Source organism: Molothrus ater, unplaced genomic scaffold (assembly GCF_012460135.2).
Source record: "Molothrus ater isolate BHLD 08-10-18 breed brown headed cowbird unplaced genomic scaffold, BPBGC_Mater_1.1 matUn_MA554, whole genome shotgun sequence".
Taxonomy (NCBI): Eukaryota; Metazoa; Chordata; class Aves; order Passeriformes; family Icteridae; genus Molothrus; species Molothrus ater.
Window position 1 is genome coordinate 26,087 of NW_026530822.1, and position 20,413 is coordinate 46,499.

General features: G+C 56.7%; 1 protein-coding gene across 1 annotated transcript; it reads right to left on the reverse strand.

Moving 5' to 3' along the window:
- Positions 1-18,743: 18,743 nt before the first annotated feature.
- On the reverse strand, positions 18,744-20,268 carry LOC118698770 (brain-specific homeobox/POU domain protein 3). The gene is made up of 2 exons (XM_036402283.2): positions 20,149-20,268; positions 18,744-19,649 (listed from the first exon to the last, which is right to left on the reverse strand). Exons 1-2 carry the CDS (start codon positions 20,266-20,268, stop codon positions 18,744-18,746), a joined length of 1,026 nt encoding a protein of 341 aa, XP_036258176.1.
- Between the last annotated feature and the right edge of the window lie 145 nt (positions 20,269-20,413).

The following is a 20,413-nucleotide window of genomic DNA, read 5'->3' on the forward strand; positions in this document are numbered from 1 at the left end:
AGAGCTCCCAGGCAAAGCCAAGCCCTTTCCCTGTGGGGTTACTGGTGCAGCTCAGATGCTGGGAAAGGCTCCCTGGGCCTGGCATCTTGGTTCACTACCAATTCCCAGCCCTCCCTAATGGCTCAGATGGTGTGGGCAGAGTGGGAAGGAGCTGTAGACCTGCAGCCCACACCCAAATTCCAGCAATTATTGGTGTTCCCGGGTGCTCCTTGGCCCCCTGCCCACCACCAGCGCTTGGGAGACTCAGAGCCAGCTCTGGAGCATGGATGGCTCTGAGGAGTCCTGCTCAAGGCTCCTGGGAACCATTATCCACTTTATCCTGCGCCTCGGGGGTGGACTTGGTGCCTCTGAAGGTCCCATCAAACCCCAGCTGTTCCATGATCCTCTGATCCACCCAGGAGCGTGTCCTTGCCAGCAAACCTTGTGGCTTTCCCTACATTGAATTTCTTGTCTGCTCTGTGCTGCCTCTCTCTTCCTACCCTCCAGGGATGGCTTTTGTCTTCTGCTGCTGTGCTACACAGAAACTTTTGTCATCCCTGGATCGCCTGAGGCAGTGGAGGTGACCTTGTTGCTGAGCTTTGTTTCCCTCTCACACTGAAGCTTCTCCTCCTTTGAGCCGAGCCAGAGCCCTTCTCTGAAGCTCCTTTTCCATCTTGTCAGAGCAAGGCTCATTCAGGCAGAACTCATTCATGAAAGGCATCTGTGAGAGGCTCCTAGAGCTCCCTTCTTTGGGGTAGAGCTCTGCAGGGTCAGGGATTGGTCTCCACGACCCTGATTCCTCCCAGCTCAGGATATTCTGTGTTTCCATGGGATCAGTATCTCCCACCTGGCCTGGATCTGTCTTGGAGGCAGAGGAAGTGAGGATGGTCTGCCAGGTCTGAGCCCAGTTCCAGGACCAGCACAAACCCCCTCCCAAACCTCCTTCCAGCTCACACTTCCTCACAGGGTCCTTTCTGCCCCTAAATCCCCCGAGCTGGGTTCAGATGGGTTCCAGGGGTAAAACAGGTGAGCACAGGTGGGTTGTCACAGGGAGAAGGGACAGGGAGAGAGGTGCAGGGTTTGGGCAGCTGCAGAGGAGAAGTGGGAGGATTTGTGGCCCAAATATTCCTCTGAGTTACTAAAACTCTGAAGAAGTGATGGCACCTGAACTGCCTTAGGCAAGAGAGCCTCGTGTACCTGCAGCCACCTTTGTCACCTGCCTGTCCCTGCCCCCATTCTGCCAGGACCTCCTTGAGAACAGGGCTGAGGAGTGAAGTGGCTTCAAGGAAACAAAAGGTTTGAGCTGATGCTCAGAGGATTTCAGAGTCTTCCCTTCTCCTGTGGACTTTGGTGCAGAGCTCTGTCCACACTCTGGCCAGGCCAGAATTGCTCTCATGGTCAGGGATGGGCAGTGGTTGGGATGGATGGATGGATGGATGGATGGATGGATGGATGGATGGATGGATGGATGGATGGATGGATGGATGGATGGGGGATGGATGGATGGATGGATGATGGATGGATGAGGGATGGATGGATGGATGGATGGAATATCCCAGCAGAACCTCTCCTAAACACCTCCCAGGGTAACTCATTTTTGGAGTCAGGGTGACTCATTCTTGGAGCTCTTCCTTGCTCCTTGGTTTTGCTTGGGCCTGGAGGAGGGACAGGAGAGGTGGCTGGAGCATAATCCATGGGGAATGCTGGGATTTGGGTCGGCCAATTCCATGCATTGCCCAGGGAGTTGATGCCCCATCCTTGGATGTGTCCAAGGCTGGGCTGGATGGGGTCTGGAAGCAAGCTGGGACAGTGGAAGGTGTTCCTGCCCATGGCAGGAGGTGGGGTGAGATGGTCCTTAGGGTTCCTCCCAACCCAAAGCATTCCCTGATCCATTGGTTCCATAATTCCCAAGGACAGCCAGTACCATCCTCTCCCTAGACCATAAGCAGCTCAGAGAATCACGTAATTGCATTGTGGGGAGACTGAAAGTTTTCCAGGGCTTCTTGACTTCTCCAAATTGGATTTGTGGTGCCCATTTGCTCCCAAAGTGTGCAACAGGACACGCACACAACTCATTATTCCATTTCAAAATCCATCGGTGCTTTCAGCCTCCCATGGGTGCAGAGCTCTGAGCTTTTCAACCCAAATTCCTGCAGGATCCCAGCTGCAGACCACAACCAGAATTCCCAGACTGCAGCAGGTGCTGGGCCAGCACATCATGCAAAGGAGAGAGGAAAGGAGCCTTGATCTGAAAGTGGAAAATGTCACTTGGAGACATTTGATGGGTTTTTTGGAATTTAGCCGTGTTTGCCACCCGTACTGGGACACTTGAGGTGAAGATCTGGGATGTTTCAGCTCCCAGCTTTCCTGCTGTGAGCCCTGAGAGCTGCTTGCTGTCTCCCAGCAGATCCTGCTGCTCCTGCTACCCCCTCTCTCCAGAGCAGCCCCTCAGCCTCCAGCAGGATCACGTTATGGGGCTTCCCATGCTCCAGTGATCCCCAACCTTCATCCCAACCTGTTCCCTGCTGCTCTTCCCACACTCTCCCTCTCCATGTCCTTCCCACACTCTCCCTCTCCCTGGAGTAACATTTCATGGATAGCTGGAGGGACACAACCGTGGCTTTCCTGCAGAGACCCTCAGAGTGATTTTCCCACTGGGATCTGTTCCCTGACAGTGACAGATGACAGAAAAGGGAGAGGAGCAAAAGCAAGTTTAGCCCACAGACAAATTCATCTTTCTCCCAAAACTGTTGCACCTGAACATTTTCCCAGCATATTTCATGGAGAGGAAAAGTGGCGGAGACTGAAAATCTGCAAAGCAGATGGAAGGACTCTTCCTCCTTCAGCCGGACTCCGGCGATCCCGATTTTCAGGTGCGCGGGACTTTTCAGCAATTCCTTTTGATCCGGCAGCCAGGAGAGGGAGCTCGGCATCCTAATGCCAGGCTCCACTGGCCGGAGAGCTCTGGAGACAATGCTGATGATTCTTTTGTTCGACAAATAAAAGAAGTGGCCCGCGAGGGAGCCGTTTTGGCAGCTGCTTTATGAGGGCTGCGGGGAATTGTGGAAAATCGATGTTTGCCAAAGGCGGAATGGACAGAATTGGTGGAAGAAAACAGAAGTAACTCTTGGGCTTCGGAGGGATTACTGCAGGCACAGGATCTTGGAAAAGTGGGGTGGCTTCAGCCCCAGCAGCAGGAGCACGGGGATCTGTGGGGACCAGGAGCAGTGGGAATTCTTGAGCTGGACTTGCGACATTGGACTTTGGCCACCAAAGCCAGAGGAAAGTCCTCTCGGTAAAAATTCCCCTCCCAGAACACCAAGGACTTGCAGGTCCCATCCACCTCATGGGGAGCAGTAGAATATTCAGGAATTTTTGTATTTTGGTGTTTAAGCAGGGGCTGTCACCGAGCTGTAGGTGTCACAGGGAGAACGCTCCAAGAATCACAATGGAAAGGGATTCCCAAATGTCCTGAACATCAGTGGAAAGAGACACTTTAAAAATGGATAATTATCCCATGCCAGCCTGCCAGCGAGACCAGGAATTCAGTAGGATTGGAAGGGAGACATTTATTAAAATATAAAGAGTCCCACACTCCTACCTCAAAACCTCCTGAGTTTAATGATGTCAACTCATCCAGTTCCGATGAGCAGTGGCACAGTTCCTGGACTTCCTGAAAGTCCTGTTTCTTTCTTTCCTTTGGATGTTTAACACCCTGGGAAGAGCAGATTGTGCACCTGGCTTGGCCAGCCTGTGGATGGATGTAAAGATGTCACCTCAAGGACTTTGGAGATGCTCCTCAGTCACAGTATCCCAGAACCCCTGAGGTTGGAAAAGACTCCAGGATCATCGAGTCCAAGCTGTGCCCAATGCCCACCTTGTCCCCAGCCCAGAGCTCTGAGTGCCACGTCCAGACATTCCTTGGACACCTCCAGGGATGGGCACTCCACCACTTCCCTGGAAATGTTCTTCTTCAAGACCCCAGAAACCACAACAGGCCAATTTCAATCCCTGTGTGCTGCTGGTATCCCCTAATCCAGAGATGCCTGAGCACGAGGAGCTGCTGCTCTTGGCGATTCCCTTCATAGTGTCACTTTTTTCCTGTTGCTCCTGGAAAATACCATATGTGGGCATCTTTTCCCCCTGCTCAGTGTGACACCCCTGTCACATGAGCTGCAGCTGTAGGCATGGGAAAGGAAATTATCCATGTTGGAAAATCTGGAAGAGTTCAATTCCTTGGCCATGGGATCATCCATGAGCCATCCCAGGCCCTGCCAGAGCTGCTGTAACCACTCAGTACCGACAGATCCATGCCTGGATCCACTTCCCAGTCTGGCTTTTGGAGACCCAAGGGATGGAGTTGAGACAGGAAGGCTGCAGCCTTTCCCTGTGTCCTTCCAAATCCTGTTTGGGTAAGGACAGTGCCTGCAGGGAAACTGGAATAGAATCATGGAATGATAGGATGGTTTGGGTTGGAAAGGACCTCAAAGCCCACCCAGCGCCACCCCTGCCGTGGCAGGGACACCTCCCACTGCCCCAGGCTGCTCCCAGCCCCAATGTCCAGCCTGGCCTTGGGCACTGCCAGGGATCCAGGGGCAGCCCCAGCTGCTCTGGGCACCTGTGCCAGGGCCACCCTCACAGGGAATCATTTCCTTCTATTTTCCTATTCCTCACCTGACAGATGCATTCCCCCTTGGGCTAGAGTGAAGAAAGGTTATTTGGGGAGTGCCAGCTGGGCTATGGAGCCTCCTGAACAGCAGCTGCCACTGGAATATCCTCCTGGATTAGTGGCTGCTGGCACCCAACAGGCTGAAACCTGTGCCTGAGCTGCAGATCCCAGCTGGCTGCTGAAGCCACCTGACCGTGGTGGGGACAGCAGTGCCCCTGTGCATGGCAGGGGATTGCATCAGGGCGTCTTTAAGGACCCTTCCAACCCAAACCAGGCTGGGATTCTCTGATAGCAAAACGTGCAGGTCTCAGTTCTGGAGAGAGCTCTTGAGAGCTCCTGTTACAGGTGGGGACTGGAAGAGTTTTGGGTCTGGTTTTGAGTGAGCCAAAGCCTCTGTTCTTTGAAAATGCCCTGTGCAGGGAGATAACATTCCCCACTGACCTCCCAGCAGGAAAAGCCTGGGATGTCACTGTCCTGCCCTGTGCCTGGTGAACACTCCCTGGCAAGGCTGGCATTTCTCCACCAGTGCCTTAGTTTGTAATGCCCCTCCAGCCACTCCTTGGAGCATCCCCAGCTCTTCTCCAGCGCCTTTCTCTGCCCACATGGATCTCAGAGACACGAAAAATGATCTTTGAGTATCACCATCCCCTGCTGCCCCTTCTCAGGGAATCACAGAACAGCTGGGTTTGGAGGAACCTTAAACACCACCAAGCCCAACCATTCCCCCAGAGCTGCCAAGGCCACCACTGGCCCATGTCCCCAAGATCCACGTGCACATGGCTTTGAGCACCCTCCAGGAATGATGATTCCCCCCTGTCCAGTTTGTCTCCTGGCTGGAGGGATGCCTTCCCTGCCCCGCTGCCCGTTCAAACAGACAATGAAGTGTTTCATGTTTTCTGGGACCATTCTCACATTGACTTTGAAACTTATTTCCCACAAACATTTGTCCTCAAATCCAATCTCTCTGACGGCTGAAGAAAGCAACATAAAAGAAGCAGGGCATTTATTCATAATTGAAAGGGAAAGTCCCTGGCTCTGCTGACCAGAGGTGCCAATTAGAGCCTGCTGGATGTGGATGGAGGCACCTCCTCCCCTCCCCAGCTCACCCCAGACAGAGAGCAGCAGGTATTTGCTGTGCTGGGTTAAGATTGGACCTCCAAGCAGGAATTCCATGGCTCCAGCTCCCCTGTCCTGAAGCCAGCCAGGCCCCAGAACATTTAGAAACTGAAAGGCTGGATGAAAGCCTCAAACACCAAGACAGTTTGCAGGAATATCAACCAGACAAAAAAAAAAAAAAAACTAAACCCCCAAAAACCCAACTGTACTGAAGCCATTGCTGGGCACAGAAAGCTCCAGATTTTGTAGCTTCCAGACAAAGCAGCAACCGTCAGAATCTGTGTTTCAAGTCTGACCTTCTGCTTTTATCTATATTTTAAACCCCACACAAGGTATACAAGGCGAATGTTGCTGTTACAGTCAGAAAAGCCTAAATAATGGATGAAGAACAGAGGCTGCACAGGGAGGAAGGAGGGGGGGGAAGAGAAAGAAAAGAGAGAAAAAGAAAAAAGGAGGAAGAGAAAAGCTGGAGGAAAAAGGAAAAGGGAAAAAAAAAAAGGTAAGAGAGAAAGAAAGTCAAGAGCCCTCCAAAATGAGAAGGGGCTGACATCTCTGAGCTGAGCCTGGAAGTGGGAATGTGATCCCTTCCATGGGTGGGGTGGGAACTGGTCAGCGGCTGTGCTGGAGCAGTTGCAATTTGCTGCTCTCAGCCCAACTCAAAACCGGGCAGTTTCTGCTCTGCCTCTGCCCATGATCCAAGCTCCTCTCCCAGAGGGAAATATCCTCAAGGGAAGGAGCCAGGAGAGGTCTGGAGCTGGATGTGGTGAGAGGAGGTGTTGGGCAGGGTTGTGCTGCCCTTGGAGCTGCCAAAATATTGCCAGGACTGGATCCTCCTGCACTGAGGCATGGGGTGAGGATGAGATTTATCCATGGAAGGCGTCGGGATGGAAACACTTGCTGGTGCTTTCTTATTTCCATTTATCCTGGAGGCAGCACTGTGATTTTGCAGCAGGGCTGGGAGCACCAAGGGCAGGCAACATCCATTGCCAGGATACCCCACAGCAGAGCTGAGAGCTCTGAAGGGCAGAGTTTCCACTGGGTTAAATATTTGGAGGGGCTTGCAGGAGGCCTCCTCCTTCCCTGCCTCCATCCCTTCCTCCCAGCCCTGCAAGGAGCTGGCTCCAGGCAGCAGGGCTTGAGAGCCCTAAGAAGCAGAATGAAGCCATCAAGGCTTGGCATGGAGGCAAACTGCATTTCATTCCCTGCAAACTGCATTTCATTGCCTGCCAAATGCCCAGTCACTGCTGCTCAGCTCCCTCCTGCTGCCTCTCAGTGGGTTCCTGTGTTCCCTGTCCCTTTCCAGGTGTGCTGGGAGCAGGACACAGCTCCTGGGCAGATTCCCTCTCCTCCACACATCCCCCTTTGGAGACATGTCCAGGAGCAGCTTTGCATTGGATCCTCTCTGCTGGTGACCCGATGTCCAAGGGGCTGCCTGGCTCCCAGCCCATCCAGGAGGAGTGGGATGCACTGCAGGCTGTGCTCAGCCACCAGCCCCTGTGTGTGACAGGCCCCAGAAAAGGGCAGGCAAGAGGCTTCCTTTCCACCAGCCCCTTACAGGGTGACCTCCCCTCTGCCCCTGTCACAGCCCCTGGCACTGTGCCAGGATGGTATCACTGCGTCACTTTCATAAAATTTCATCATTTCATATAATTTCATAATTTAATTTCTCTTCTTTCATAAAATTCCACAACAATTCGGGTGAGAAGGGACCTTAAAGCCCATCTCATTCCAGCTAGAACTGGGGGACAGAGTCCCCCATTCTGGGGACTTTTCCTCCAAACCAGGCTGCTCCAAGCCCCATCCAGCCTGGCCTTGGACACTTCCAGGGGTCCAGGGCCAGCACAGCTGCTCTGGGCACTCTGTGCAGGTCTTCAGCACCCCCACAGGGAGGAATTTTTTCCATATATCTAATCCTAAATCAAATCCTTCCTTGTATCTACCCTCTGTCTGTTTAAAGCCTGAGGTCTCACTCTCGGATGACTCTGGCCATGCTTCCAGGGTTGTTATTCCCAGAAACTTTGGTGTTTGGGCAGTTGAGTGCTCAGCTGTTTCAGACACTTGTACCAGTCACAAATGGCACAGCAAGAAGTGGGGAAGGTGGGCCTGGAGGCACAACTGTGGGGCAGGGACCCCAGCTCCATGGGCAAATCCATCCCTGCTCCCAGTCCATGGCCTGAGTCTCCTGCAGATGTTCCCACCTCATCTTATGGTGTAGGGCCAAACTTTTCCCAGTCAGCATTTTCCTGGCAGCAGAAGGAGCAGGGGAACAGCAAGGTTGGCAAAAAATGTAGGAGTGGAAGTTGTTCTGGAAGGTTTCACTCACCAGCCAGGGAAGGGAGATGTTCCCCCACTCGTGGGCAGCACAGAGTCAGGTCACTGTGATCCCTCAGTGACAAATGGTGGCAGGATGGGAAGAGGCAGCGTGGCCAAAGGGGAGACTCAGGAAAGGCTCCAAAGCCAGTCCAGCTCTGTCAGTCAGCTCCTCTAACAAGGCTTCAAAAGGAATCCAGGGCATCCCAAGATCCCTGTGGGTTCCTGCAGCCATCCCAGGAAAAGCAGTGTGGGAGGGAGGGTTCCTGCTTCACCAACCAGGTCCAGTTCTTCTGAACAGCAAGAGAGGACCCAAAGTGCTCTGTGATTGCAGCCCTGGCTCACCAGGACACCTCAGGGAGGTCCCAGCATCAAGGGGTGACAGATGTGGGAGCTGTGGGAGCTGTGCTGTGGGAGCTGCCCCTCCAGTCCTTCACCCAAGGCTGGGGAGGCTCCAAGGCATGGCATGTTTGCAGGACTGTGAGACTGACCCGATGAAAGATGTTTCTTTAGAGCTGGGTTAGATTTGATGATCTGAAAGGTCTTTTCCAACCTAAATGATTTCAAGAATGAGGAAGAAAAGAGTCTGGGAGTGACCTGGCCTGTTAACAGATGAATTCAGTGATCCTAGAGGTGTCCACCTGGATGATCCTGTGATTCCATGACCTGCACAGCCTCTCCTGGGCTCTCTGCAGACTCAGGGGGACTCCACAGAAGCTGCTTTGAAGTCACAGAGTCACAGAATGGTTTGGGTGGGAACTCAGAGCTCATCTTGCTCCAACTTTTCCTGCCATGGGCAGGGAAACTTCCACCAGTCCAAGTCTTCTTGGAAAACCCTTCACTGGGAATTTTCCTGCTGGAAACATGAAGCTGAGCCATTGGATTGATCTCCACACTCGCATGGCTCCGATAATCGCAGGCCATGGCAGAGGCCACAGCACCTGAGCTCTGATTGAACCTTTGCTCTCAGCGAGGCCTGAGGAGCAGCACCCTACAGAGGGAGCTTTCAGGTTCCCTTAATTTAACCAAAATATCCTGCAGCCCACTTAACAGCACATTATGAAATTTTCTCATGAATAATTAACTCTGAACTGCGATTGACATCATGAAGCATGTGGCTGGCTTGGGCAGTGCCTTCCAGCAGCCAGTGGCTCACAGGGGGATGCGCAGCCAGCACGGCAGAAATCAGCACTTCCCCAGCAAGAGCAGGGCCTGCTGCAGCTGCTGCAGGGCAGGGCAAGGCAGGCAGCTGCTCCCCAGTGCTCCTCCAGACAGGGAGGACAGGATGGCCAAGCCCAAGAGCAGGGTGGGTTCGGGGTGGCAGGAGGGCAGCAGGGAGCTTTGGCCAGGGCTGGTACATCACAAGGAGAAATTCAGAGCTGTGTCTGAGGCCTTCGGGCTGTCAGCGGGGTTGTTGTGATGGGGAAACAGCTCCTGGTGCAAGGAAAAGCTGCTTTTGTCAGCACTGCAGTCACTGACAGCTCCTGGCAGGCCGTGCTGGAAGGCGAGGCTGGAGGTCCCTGCCAGACCCGGGATCACTCCCTGCTCCCAGGGGCGGCACAGCCCTGGGTGCTGCACTCCCATGGCAGGCACGGGCACTCCCAGAGGCTCCGATTTCGGCAGTTGTCAGTCCTGCCTGCTGTGATTTTCTCAGCCTCCAGGTATCTGAGAACAAATCTTGACCCAAGGCTCAAAGTTTCCCAAGGGAAAGCTCCTCTTCAGGAGTCGGTCTCATGAACAGCCCACCGGCTTTGCATCTCTCTCACAGAGCTGGGCTGCTCCAGGAGCCACAGGGAATCCCAGCACAGCCCCTCCAGCAGCCGGGCCACCAGCCCCTGGGGGACATGTCCCTGTCTGCCCACCTGCCTTCACACCCGAGGGGACACAGCCCCGGGGGAGCGAGCAGAGGGGCTGCCCTCCGCCACGAATTAGTCACGGCCAGAGAGGTGACCCCGTGTCCTGCTGGCTGTACCGCGCAGCTGTCGGCGGCTGGGAACAGTTGTGGAGCAGAAGATTCCCATGGTTTTGGCTGCAGAGTGAATCCAGAGCTGATCCACCCCCCACTCCCTCAGCCCCCTCCTTAAACTGTGTGTTTTAATAAAGACATCCAGGCAGCGCGCTCGGAAAGCTCGCTTAGATCTGAACTAAAGAGCACAGCCAGGGTGGGAAAAAATCCATGCGAGAAGCCGGAGGAAGTCGGCATTGCGTGTGCTGAGCGAGGAGAGCGGGCAGGGCGGCGGGAGAGAGCCGGGCACGGCGATGGCAGCGCCCCGGGCAGCGCCCTCCGGAGCCACCACCCGTGCGGGAGGCAGCGCTGGGCGGCTCCGGGGGCGGCTCGGGGCTCCCGGGGAGCGGCTGCAGCCCGGGGTTCGGTCCCGGCTCCTCTGCCCGGGGCCCGCTCCCGCTTCCTCTGCCCGGGGTTCGGTCCCGGCTCCTCTGCCCGGGGTTCGGTCCTGGTCCGTCTGTCCGGGGGTTCTCTCCCGGTTCCTTTGCCCAGGGTTCGGTCCCGGCTCCTCTGCCCGTGGTTCGGTCCCGGCTCCTCTGCCCGGGGTTCGTTCCCGCTTCCTCTGCCCCGGGCCTGCTCCTGGCTCCTCTGCCCGGGGCCCGCTCCTGGCTCCTCTGCCCGAGGTTCAGTCCTGTTCTTCTGCCTGGGGTTCAGTCCCGGCTCCTCTGCCCAGGGTTCTGTCCTGGCTCCTCTGCCCAGGGTTCGGTCCCGGTTCCTCTGCCCGGGGTTCGGTCCCGGCTCCTCTGCCCGGGGTTCGGTCCTGGCTCCTCTGCCCAGGGTTCTGTCCCGGTTCCTCTGCCCAGGGTTCGGTCCCGATTCCTCTGCCCAGGGTTCAGTCCCGGTTCCTCTGCCCAGGGTTCTGTCCTGGTTCCTCTGCCCAGGGTTCGGTCCCGGTTCCTCTGCCCAGGGTTCTGTCCCGGTTCCTCTGCCCGGGGTTCAGTCCCGGTTCCTCTGCCCAGGGTTCGGTCCCGGTTCCTCTGCCCAGGGTTCGGTCCCGGTCCATCTGCCCGAGCTGCTGCAGGCACTGGGGAAGCAGAGCGGGCCGGGCACACCCGGCACCATCGGGAGCAGCTCGGCCTGCAGGGTCCCTCTGGAGGAGCCATGGCCCTTCCCGCAGGAAGGAACCCCCGCAGGAGAGAGTCCCCCATGCCAGGGCCGGGAGAGAGCAAAGGAGAAGAGGAGCCGTGCTCACCTGGCACACGCAGCCACATTCCCCCGTGGAATGGGCTGGTCGAGAGCCTGGGTACTGCAGGAGCTGGGCTGGACCAGGTGAGGAGTGAGAGGGTCCTTGAGCAGCTGGGTGGGACCAGGTGTGAGGACAGACCGCCCAGACAGACAGACGGATAGAGCTGCCTGGGAAGGAGGAAGGAGGGAGGAGGGAAGAGCAGGAGAGATGGTGGAGGCCCTGGAGAGAGAAGGTGAAAGGGGAAGGTACAAGGGGGAACAGACTCACTCCTGGTGGGACTCAGGGTGAGGGAAGGGGCCTCCCAAAAATACTGACTGATTTGGGTGATGCCATGAGTGCAGCATTGCTGCCCTGAACCCCCACTGCCACCAGTGGCACCCTCACCCAGCCCTGCATCCATTTTAGTGGCTGAAAGGAGATGATGAATTTGTCCTTCCTAATCTGAGGGTCTGGAATGCTGATCTCCTTGGACATGGTGCAAATATTGATAAACAACGGGAAAATTCTGCCCTGAAGACCTCTCTTGGTGATGGGAGTTTTTTCAAAGCCTGGATAGATCACAGATCCAGTGTGGTGGATACTTCCCCGTGCTGTTGCAAGGCCAGCAGGTGTTTCCTCTGCTTTGCAGGAGAGGCAAACACAGCTCTGCTCCACCATTTATCCTGGAAATCCATCCTGGAGCTGGGGAGGGATGAGGCAGTGTTCCCTGAGCTCGAGGTGCCCTGGAACACCTCTGGAACAGCTCCCTGTGACTGCCAGGCAGCAGCTGGGAAGTGGCAGAGTGGTGGAGCAGGATTCCAGACACACACATGGGTTTTCCTTGTGTGAACCCAAACCCTTCCCGTGCCTGAGATAAGTAAAACACAGTCCTTAGCTGACACTTTCACATCACTCAGAGAGTTCCAATTTTCCTACAGCTGCTGGAGGTGTTGGTGAGGTGCTGCAGATGAAATGGAGATTTTACCTCTGATCCCTCTATGTCCAGGATCCCAAAGTTCCTGGAATTGCCTGTGAGTTCCCCTGCTCTCTGATTTCCCCAAAGATTGAAGGCAAATTCTACAGCACTTCCTTAGGGTTTATGGCTAAAAACCAGAGGCTGTTCCTGCAGGGCTCTGGGAGGGCTGATGGGGCAGGAGGCTGTTCCTGTAGGTGAAGGATGGGGAGATAAAGGCCTCTGGAAAAGCACAAGATTAAATTTCTGGAAGTATTTCTTTAACACAGATGAAAAAAAAAACCTAAATTATTAAAAAACAACCAACAAAAAAAAAGCCACCCCCCCACAAACAAACAAACAAAAGCAAAAGTAAAAAAACCTCACAAATTTGTAAATTTATTAGGATCTCTCATTCCCCACTGCCACTGGGATGAGCAGGGAGCTCTGGTTTTGCACAGCCAAGGGTTGGAGCTGCTCCTACCACAGGCAACTGCACCTGACCCAGGGCTTGGCCCTTGTGAAGGGCGACAGATCCACTGGGGAGCTGGGACCTGCTCCTTTTCCCTGGGATTGTGGGATCATAGAATGGTTTAGCTTGGAAAAGCCCTTCAGGTGTTCCCTCAGCACTGCCAAGGCCACACTGCCCCATGTCCCCAGGTGCCACATCCACACAACAGGGATGGCATCTCCACCACCACCATGGGCAGCTGTGCCAGGGCTGGACAGCCCTTTCCATGAAGAAATTTCCCCAAAATCCCACCTAAACCTCCCCTGAGGCCATTTCCTCTTGCCCTACCCTGCAGCCAGCTGTCAGCTGTGTCCCATGGAATGCCCTGCTCCACTTCCCAAACTCTTTCCCAAGCCTTTTTCCTGAGTTCCCCTCACCCTGGCTGTCCTCCCCCCTGCTCAGTGAAATCTAATGATGGTTTTACTCTTTTTTTCCCTGTAGTGGAACAGAGCCTACCCCAAGCATCTTTAAAAATACATCTGCTCTGCACTGCACTAAAACACATGGAATAATAGAAGAAAGTCTGGAGTGGGCGCAGCCTGGACCTGCCCAGCTTTCAAAGGCAGGGATCCTTTAAAGAACACGGAGCTTTCTCTCTGCTCCTGACCCAAAGATGGGACGTGCCAGTAATATCTGAGCAGGGATCCTTGCATCCCCCCCCTTGGCCTGGATCCCTCAGGGATGAGGCAGTGCCTGTTGCTGTCCCTGCTGCTGCTGGTGCAGCCTCCCCACATCTCTGAGAGCTCTCTGTGAGCACCCTGAGCTCCCTGGATGGACAGATGGGACCCACTGATGGTCCCCAGACAGGCTGGGTGTTCCTGCCCTTGTTCCCCAGTGGGGAAGTCACCCCCTGAGTGTGGGATTTAGCAGGACACAGGGGCTGGGGTGGCACCAGTCGCTGTCACCCTGCTGCTTGGGGAGCACAGATGGGCCCTGTGCCTGTGAGACCAGGTGGGGTGAAGGGGATCTAGAGCAGCTTTACAGCCTAAAGAATGCACCATCCTAAAAGATAAAAGAGGGGCAGGGCTTCTGCAGGGATTTCTTCAAACATACTCCACCTCAGCAGAGCATGGATAGCTTTAAACACATCCCTGCACACTTTGCTGGTGGTGGCATGGCCACACTGGCCTGGACCATGTCTCTGTCACATCTCAGCACAGCAGGTTTAGATGCCCAAATTCTTGGAGGGTCTTGGCTTTTATAGCAGGAAGAAGTAGCACAAAAGAGCAAGACATGGAGGAAACAGCTTGGAGCAAGAGAGATCCTGATTACAGTACCAGTGGCTGGGAGAGCTCCAGGAACTGGTGTCTGACAGCTCCAGCAGCCCAGAACTGGTGGCAGCTTTCCCTGGGAAGCCTTTGCAGCACCAGGGGTGAGACCCAGCTGTCACATCCCCATTTGTTGGTGTCTCCACCTGAGCTGGCCATTCAGAACCCTTACAAGCTGGAAGGTGATGAAGGTGCCTCTAAGCCCTGAGCCAGGGGTTGAGATCAGAGGTTGGTATCAGAGCTGAACTGCAACAGAGGCTCCTTGGTCCCTCTCCAGTGCCCCTTGCTGGAGCGCAGAGGCCTCCACTGCTCCATGCATCCCTGCTCTGAAGGTCCCCAAAGCATCTTCATCCAGTCCCTGGTGAATTGGTGGTGTTGATATTTTTGAGTTCTCAGGGTGCCCCTGGGGAAGGGGTAAGGCCTGGCCCACCCCCTCAGTCCCACCAGCCTGGAGGTAGATGAGGACTCCAGTCCTCAAAGGTGGCTGAAGCTGAGCTCCTCCTGGAGGAGCTCTGGGCCAGCTCAGGGCTGGATTAGCAGGTGCCTGTAAAGGAGGAACTGCTGCTGAAGCAAAAGAGCTGAAACATCTCAAACCTTGCTCATGCATCAAACCTCAGATGAAAAGCCAGGGTGAGAGTGGAGTGTCTATTCCAGTCAATATCCCCTTCCTTTAATGCTCTTTTGGGTCCAGAGTCAGGCTCAGGGGAGCCCCAGGAGCAGGGAGTGCCCAAGGCACCCCTGTGTGCGTCTGTTTTCCTTCCCTCACCCCATCCTGTGCCAGGTGCTCTGCAGAGAGCCTGGATTTGGAGGGATTTGAGTCCTTTTGGGTACCCAGCTGGGGCCCTGGTGCAGGAGGAGAGACCCTCAGGAGAACAGGAGCTGAACACAGGACCTGAGACACCAGACCAGGGCTGGGACCTGCTCCCAGGTGTGTCCTGGCTGCCAGAGCTGCAGGAAGGAGCAGCAGCTTCTCCCTGAGCTGTGCCTGGAGCAGCTCCTCTGGAGCAGGGGGCGGGGGAAGCACAGGGGGCCCTTCTCCACCTCCTGCCAGGCTTTTCCCTGAGGATCCTGGAGCCTCACGCTGGCCTGGGCGTAGTGGGAACTGCTGGAGCAGGAGCAGAAAGAGGAGCAGGAGCAGGAGCAGGAGCAGGAGGAGCAGAAAAAAGAGCAGGAGCAGGAGCAAGGGCAGGAGTAGGAGTAGGAGCAGGGGGAGGAACAGGAACCACGGTAGGAATGGGAGCAGAAACAGAACTAGAAGCTGGAGCAGGGGTAATGGCAGGACCAAGACAAGAAGGAGCAGCGGCAGCAGCAGGATCAATCCCCGGGCCGGCTCCTGCCCGGCGCCCCGGCTGCGATGAGCTCTCCAGGCCTCAGCACCGCTCCCGGTGTCTCTGCCCGCCCCTCCCGGCCTCCAGCCCCTGCTCCTCCGCTCGGATCTCGCCTTACCTGGCGGCCGCGGGGGCCGGGGGGTCCCCGGGCGGCCCCGCTCCGGCTCCCCGGCGCAGCGCTTTGCATTTGTGCCTGGGAAATACCCGGCCGGCGTTTTATCGGCGCGGCTGATAAATATTGCATCGGCCCTGAACTTGGCGGAGCGGGGGCACCGCGGCACCGGCCCCGGCACCGGGCACGGGCCGGGAGGGGCGCGGGGGGCGGGGGAGCCTCGGGAGCGGCTCCGGCTGCGAGGGGGAGCCGCGGGAAGGGGGGGCCGGGGCCCCGCTAATGCTGCGCGGAGCCGGTCCGGGGCCCCCCCGGGCAGCACTCAGCATCCCGCCTCATTAAAGTTTCATCGGCAGCGCTCGGCCAAGGTCTATTTATGAAAATGCGCTTTTCGCTGCATGGAGAAAACAGGGACGGAGCGCAAGAACAAAGGGATGGGCTTTGGGAAGCGCCCGGGAATAAAGAGGGATGTGCGGGACGGGGTGCGGGAATCCCAGGGTGCGGGCAGGGCTGGCAGGGCTGGCAGGGCAGGCAGGGCTGGCAGGGCTGGCAGGGCTGGCAGGGCTGGTGGGGCTGGCAGGGCTGGCAGGGCTGGCAGGGCTGGCAGGGCTGGCAGGGCAGGCAGGGCTGGCAGGGCAGGAAAGGCTGGCAGGGCAGGCAGGGCTGTCAGGGCTCTGCCGGCCACCGCCGAGCTGGCCCCGCTGGCCCAGGGGCAGCGACTCCTCCGACAGTTATTTCGGGAGCCGCACAATTTCCTCTCCTTCCTTTCTTCCTTCCTTTCTTTCTTTCTTGCTTTCTTTCTTTCTCTCTTCTTTCTTTCTTTTTCTTATTTTTTGTGCGTTTTTGTTTGTTTGTTTGCTTGCTTTTTTTGTTTGTTTTTCTTACTTCTTTGTGGAGTTTTAGGGTTTTGTTTGTTTGTTATTTTGTTTTGTTTGTTTTATGGTTTTGGTTTGCTTGTTTGGTTTTGGTTTTATTTTATTTCACTTCATTTCATTAGTTCACTTTCATTCATTTTACTTCGTTTTATTTTATTTCACTTTATCGTATTTCATTTCCCTTTATTTTATTTCATTTAATTTTATTCTACTTTAATTTTTCTTGTTCTACTTTGGTTTTCCCCTGTAAAAGCCGCAGGGTCCCGGCTGTCGGGCTTCAACACCACGACGCGCGTTTGATTATTTCTTTCCCCGAATAAGTTATGAAACAAAACAAAACAACAATAAAAAACCACGCACAAACAAAAACCCAAGTAAACAAAAAACCCTCAAACAAAAATAAAACAGAAACACCCCAAACAAAGAAAACCAACACAAGTCGCTTGATTTTAGCCCTTTTCTCCGCGTGTCCCGGGGACGGAGCGGACCCCCAGGTTCTGATCCCCGAGGACAGAGGAGACCCTCGGTTCCACCCGCCGGGAGTTGAAGCGCGTTTGGGGAGCGGAGCCGGGGGAGGGCGAATGTCTCTTTCGGAGCCAGGGGGTGACAGGGACATTTGGGGGTAGCAGGGGCACCCGGGGGGTGACAGGGGCATCCGGGGGTGGCAGGGGCAGCCGGGGGGTGACAGGGACATTTGGGGGTGGCAGGGGCACCCGAGGGATGACAGGGACATTTGGGGGTGGCAGGGGCAGCCGGGGGTGACAAGGACAGCCGGGGGTGACAGGGGCACCCGAGGGATGACAGGGGCAGCCGGGGGTGACAGGGGCACCCGGGGGGTGACAGGGATATTTGGGGGTGGCAGGAGCACCTGGGGGGTGACAGGGGCAGCCGGGGGGTGACAGGGACATTTGGGGTGGCAGGGGCACCCAGGGGGTGACAGGGGCAGCCGGGGGATGACAGGGGCAGCCGGGGGTGTCCCCCCGCGGGCTGCGGGCTCAGGGGGGCAGCCCGGCCCCGCCGCCGTTCGCGGCAGCTCCCGGTGCTGCGGGCGGCGCCGCAACGACCCCCGGGCTGCGGGAGCGACCCCCGGGCTGCGGGAGCGACCCCCGGGCGGGGAAGGGCCAAAACCGCCGCGATGGCCGGAGGCAGCCAGGACCTCCCGGTTCTGCCCCCCCGGGCCGCTCTGTCCGTGCCCATCCCCGCGGGGCACCGGGAGCCAGCCGGGAGTCCCGCGAAAGGAGCCCCGGAGCCGCAGTAAGTGCAGGAGGCAGGAGGGTGAGGTAAAACGTGCATGATTTATTTGAAATGCTGCAGCGTACACAGACACCAAAATTTCATTCAGCACACACACAGCGGAACGAAATCTCCTTTAATTCATAAAATAAAATATTAAAAAAAAAAAGAAAACAAAAGGAGGCAATTTTCTCTATTAAATATGCAAAGGAAAGGGGGGAAAATAAGAGTTTTCTTGCCTTCGAAAGTGCAGAGTTCCCTATGCGCAGAGGCAGCCGCCCCGAGGCCGGGCCGGGCTCCGTCCCCGCTGCCTCGGGCCGCTCCCGCCGCTCCACTGAGCCCCAAGGACGTGATTGTCGAAGCTTAGGATTTTATACAGTGAAAACCATACAGAAATCGAACGGTTGGAGTGAAACCAACGCAAAATAAATCTCCATTTCCCCGAACAAACCGCGACTCCAGGGACGGGCCAATTTTTTTTTTTTTTTAATATTTTCTCCTTTTTTTCTCCTTTTAATTTTTTTTTTTCAATTTAGCCGATGAGGTAGAAACAGAAATGGTACTGCAAAAACGCGATGGGTTTGCGGGGGGCAGGGGAAAGAACAAAACCATGCAGGTGCGTGTGTGTGCGTGGGTGTGCGGGGACCCTGGCGGCGGGGAGCACCCCGGGTTTACAGCTGGCTTCCAGCTCGTTTCCTTTCTCATTTCTTTTCCTTGTTTTAATTTTTGTGGTTTTTTTAAGAAGAGGAGCGGACACAGAGGAGTGAGCGGCGCCACAGCCCCCAAGCCGGGAGGGGCAGTGACAAAGACCCACCGGGCTCTCGCTGCTGCTGCTGCCCCGACTCCGGGCACCCCCAAACTTCCCCCTTGGCCTTTTCGTTTTGTCTTATTCCTTTTTCTCCATCTTTTTTTTGTTTTTTTGTTTTTTCTCCAGTTTTATCTACAAAAGCAGTCTGTACCAGTCAGAACAGCGGGGCCACTTTGCCCAGGGGTGAGGAGCAGGCACCAAACTGTTCACTTTGCTTTGGGCGCGTTTCCCTTTATTTTAAAGTTTATTTTTTCCTGTTTTTTTGTTTGGTTGGTTGGTTGGTTGGTTTTTTCCCAATTTTTTAATCCCCCCCCCAAAAAAAAAAAAAAGCTGAGAACCCCAAGCCCTGTTCGGAAGGGCCGGGGGGCGGTCGGGAGGGCAGCACCCCCCGCACCGCTGCCTCCCAGCCCCTTCCTCAGTAGGTGGCAGAAAATTTCATCCTTTTCTGCTTCTGTCTCTGATTGCAAAACCAGACCCTCACCACGTTCTTCTTCAAGTCTAACTTCTCGGCGATGGCGGCGATTTTCTCGGAGGAGGGCCGGGGCTGCACGGCGAAATAGGCCTCGAGCGAGCGCTTCTCGGGGGCGGCGATGGACGTGCGCTTGCGCTTCTTGTCCCCCCCCGTGTAGATCTCGGGTTTGGTCATTTTCTCCCGCTGCGCCCTCTCCGCCTCCTCCAGCCACGCTTCCAGGATGGGCTTGAGGGCCACCATGTTGTTGTGGGACAAGGTGAGCGACTCGAACCTGCAGATGGTGCTTTGGCTAAGGCAGCCCACCCCCGGGATCTTCAGGTTGGCCAGCGCGGAGCCCACGTCCGCCTGGGTGACCCCCAGCTTGATCCTCCGCTGCTTGAAGCGCTCGGCGAAGGACTCGAGCTCCCGCGGGTCCGTCTCCGTCTCGGGGCCGGAGATGACGGCGTGGGACGCGAGGCCGTGGGGGTGGGACATGTTCATGGGCTGGGGGTGGTGGGCCATGTGGTTGATGGCCGACATGTGGGAGTGCGGGTGCGAAGGCGTGGAGCCCACGTCGGGGCCCGGCACCCCTCCGAGCGGCAGGGCGGAGTTGAGATGGTCCAGCAGCTCCCCGTCCAGGCCCTGCGAGGGCTGGTGGTGGTGGTGGTGAGGATGGTGCGTGGTCAGCACGGACGGGTGGTGCAGGTGCACGGAGGACGAGGTAGGAGTGCAGGACACGCTGCTCATGGTGTGGTAGGTGGCGTCCGGCTTGAAGGGGTGCGTTTTCTGCGACACGATATCCACGGCGGCCAGAGCCTCGGCCCCCCGCAGCAGCGTCTCGTCAAAGCCCGCAAAGATGTTCCCCTGGATCTGCACGGAGGGGCGGGGAGGAGAAAAGCGGGAGCGAAAACAAACCCAGAGAGCGGGAGAGGATTAACGGGGAGCGGCGTGACGGAGATCCCGCTCTGCCCCACGGGCGCTGCCGGGGACAGGTAACGCGAACCGAGCGCTCCCCGAGCCCCCGGATAAACGCACCGCGGTGCCAGACACCGAGCGCTCTCCCTCCGAGCCGGGCACCCGCTCTGCTCTCCGGGAACAGCTCCCCAGACAGCGGCAGCGGCAGAGCCGGAGCCGTCGGGGGTCCCGCAGCCCCCGCTGCTCCAGCGCCCGCACGGAGCGGGACGGGACGGCCGCGGCTCCCCGAGCCCCCCAACCCCCGAGCCCCGGGAACAGCTCCCGCCCGCCGGGGGTGCAGGACGGGAAGGACGGACCCCCCAAACCCAGCCGAAACCCAGATGCAAAGGGAAAGCAGAGTAAGTTGGCGAGGGACGGCGGGCACGGAACCTCCCGAAAGCCGTGCTGGGCTTACCTGGGGGGCGGGCAGGCAGGCTCTGCGGATGGCTTCGGAGCTGGTGTGCAGGTGCGGGTACTTGGGCTCGTGCAGGATGGGGTGCATGCTGAACGCCTGCTTGCTGTTCATGGACATCATGGTGGGAGCGGAGCGGGGCCGGCCGGGGCAGGGCAGGGTTGGGCAGGGCAGGGCGCTCCGGGCACCCTGCTCGGGGGCGCGGTATTGTCTGGCTCCGCCGCCCGGCATCAATGGCATTATAGCCCGGCCCCCCCGCCCCCCGCCC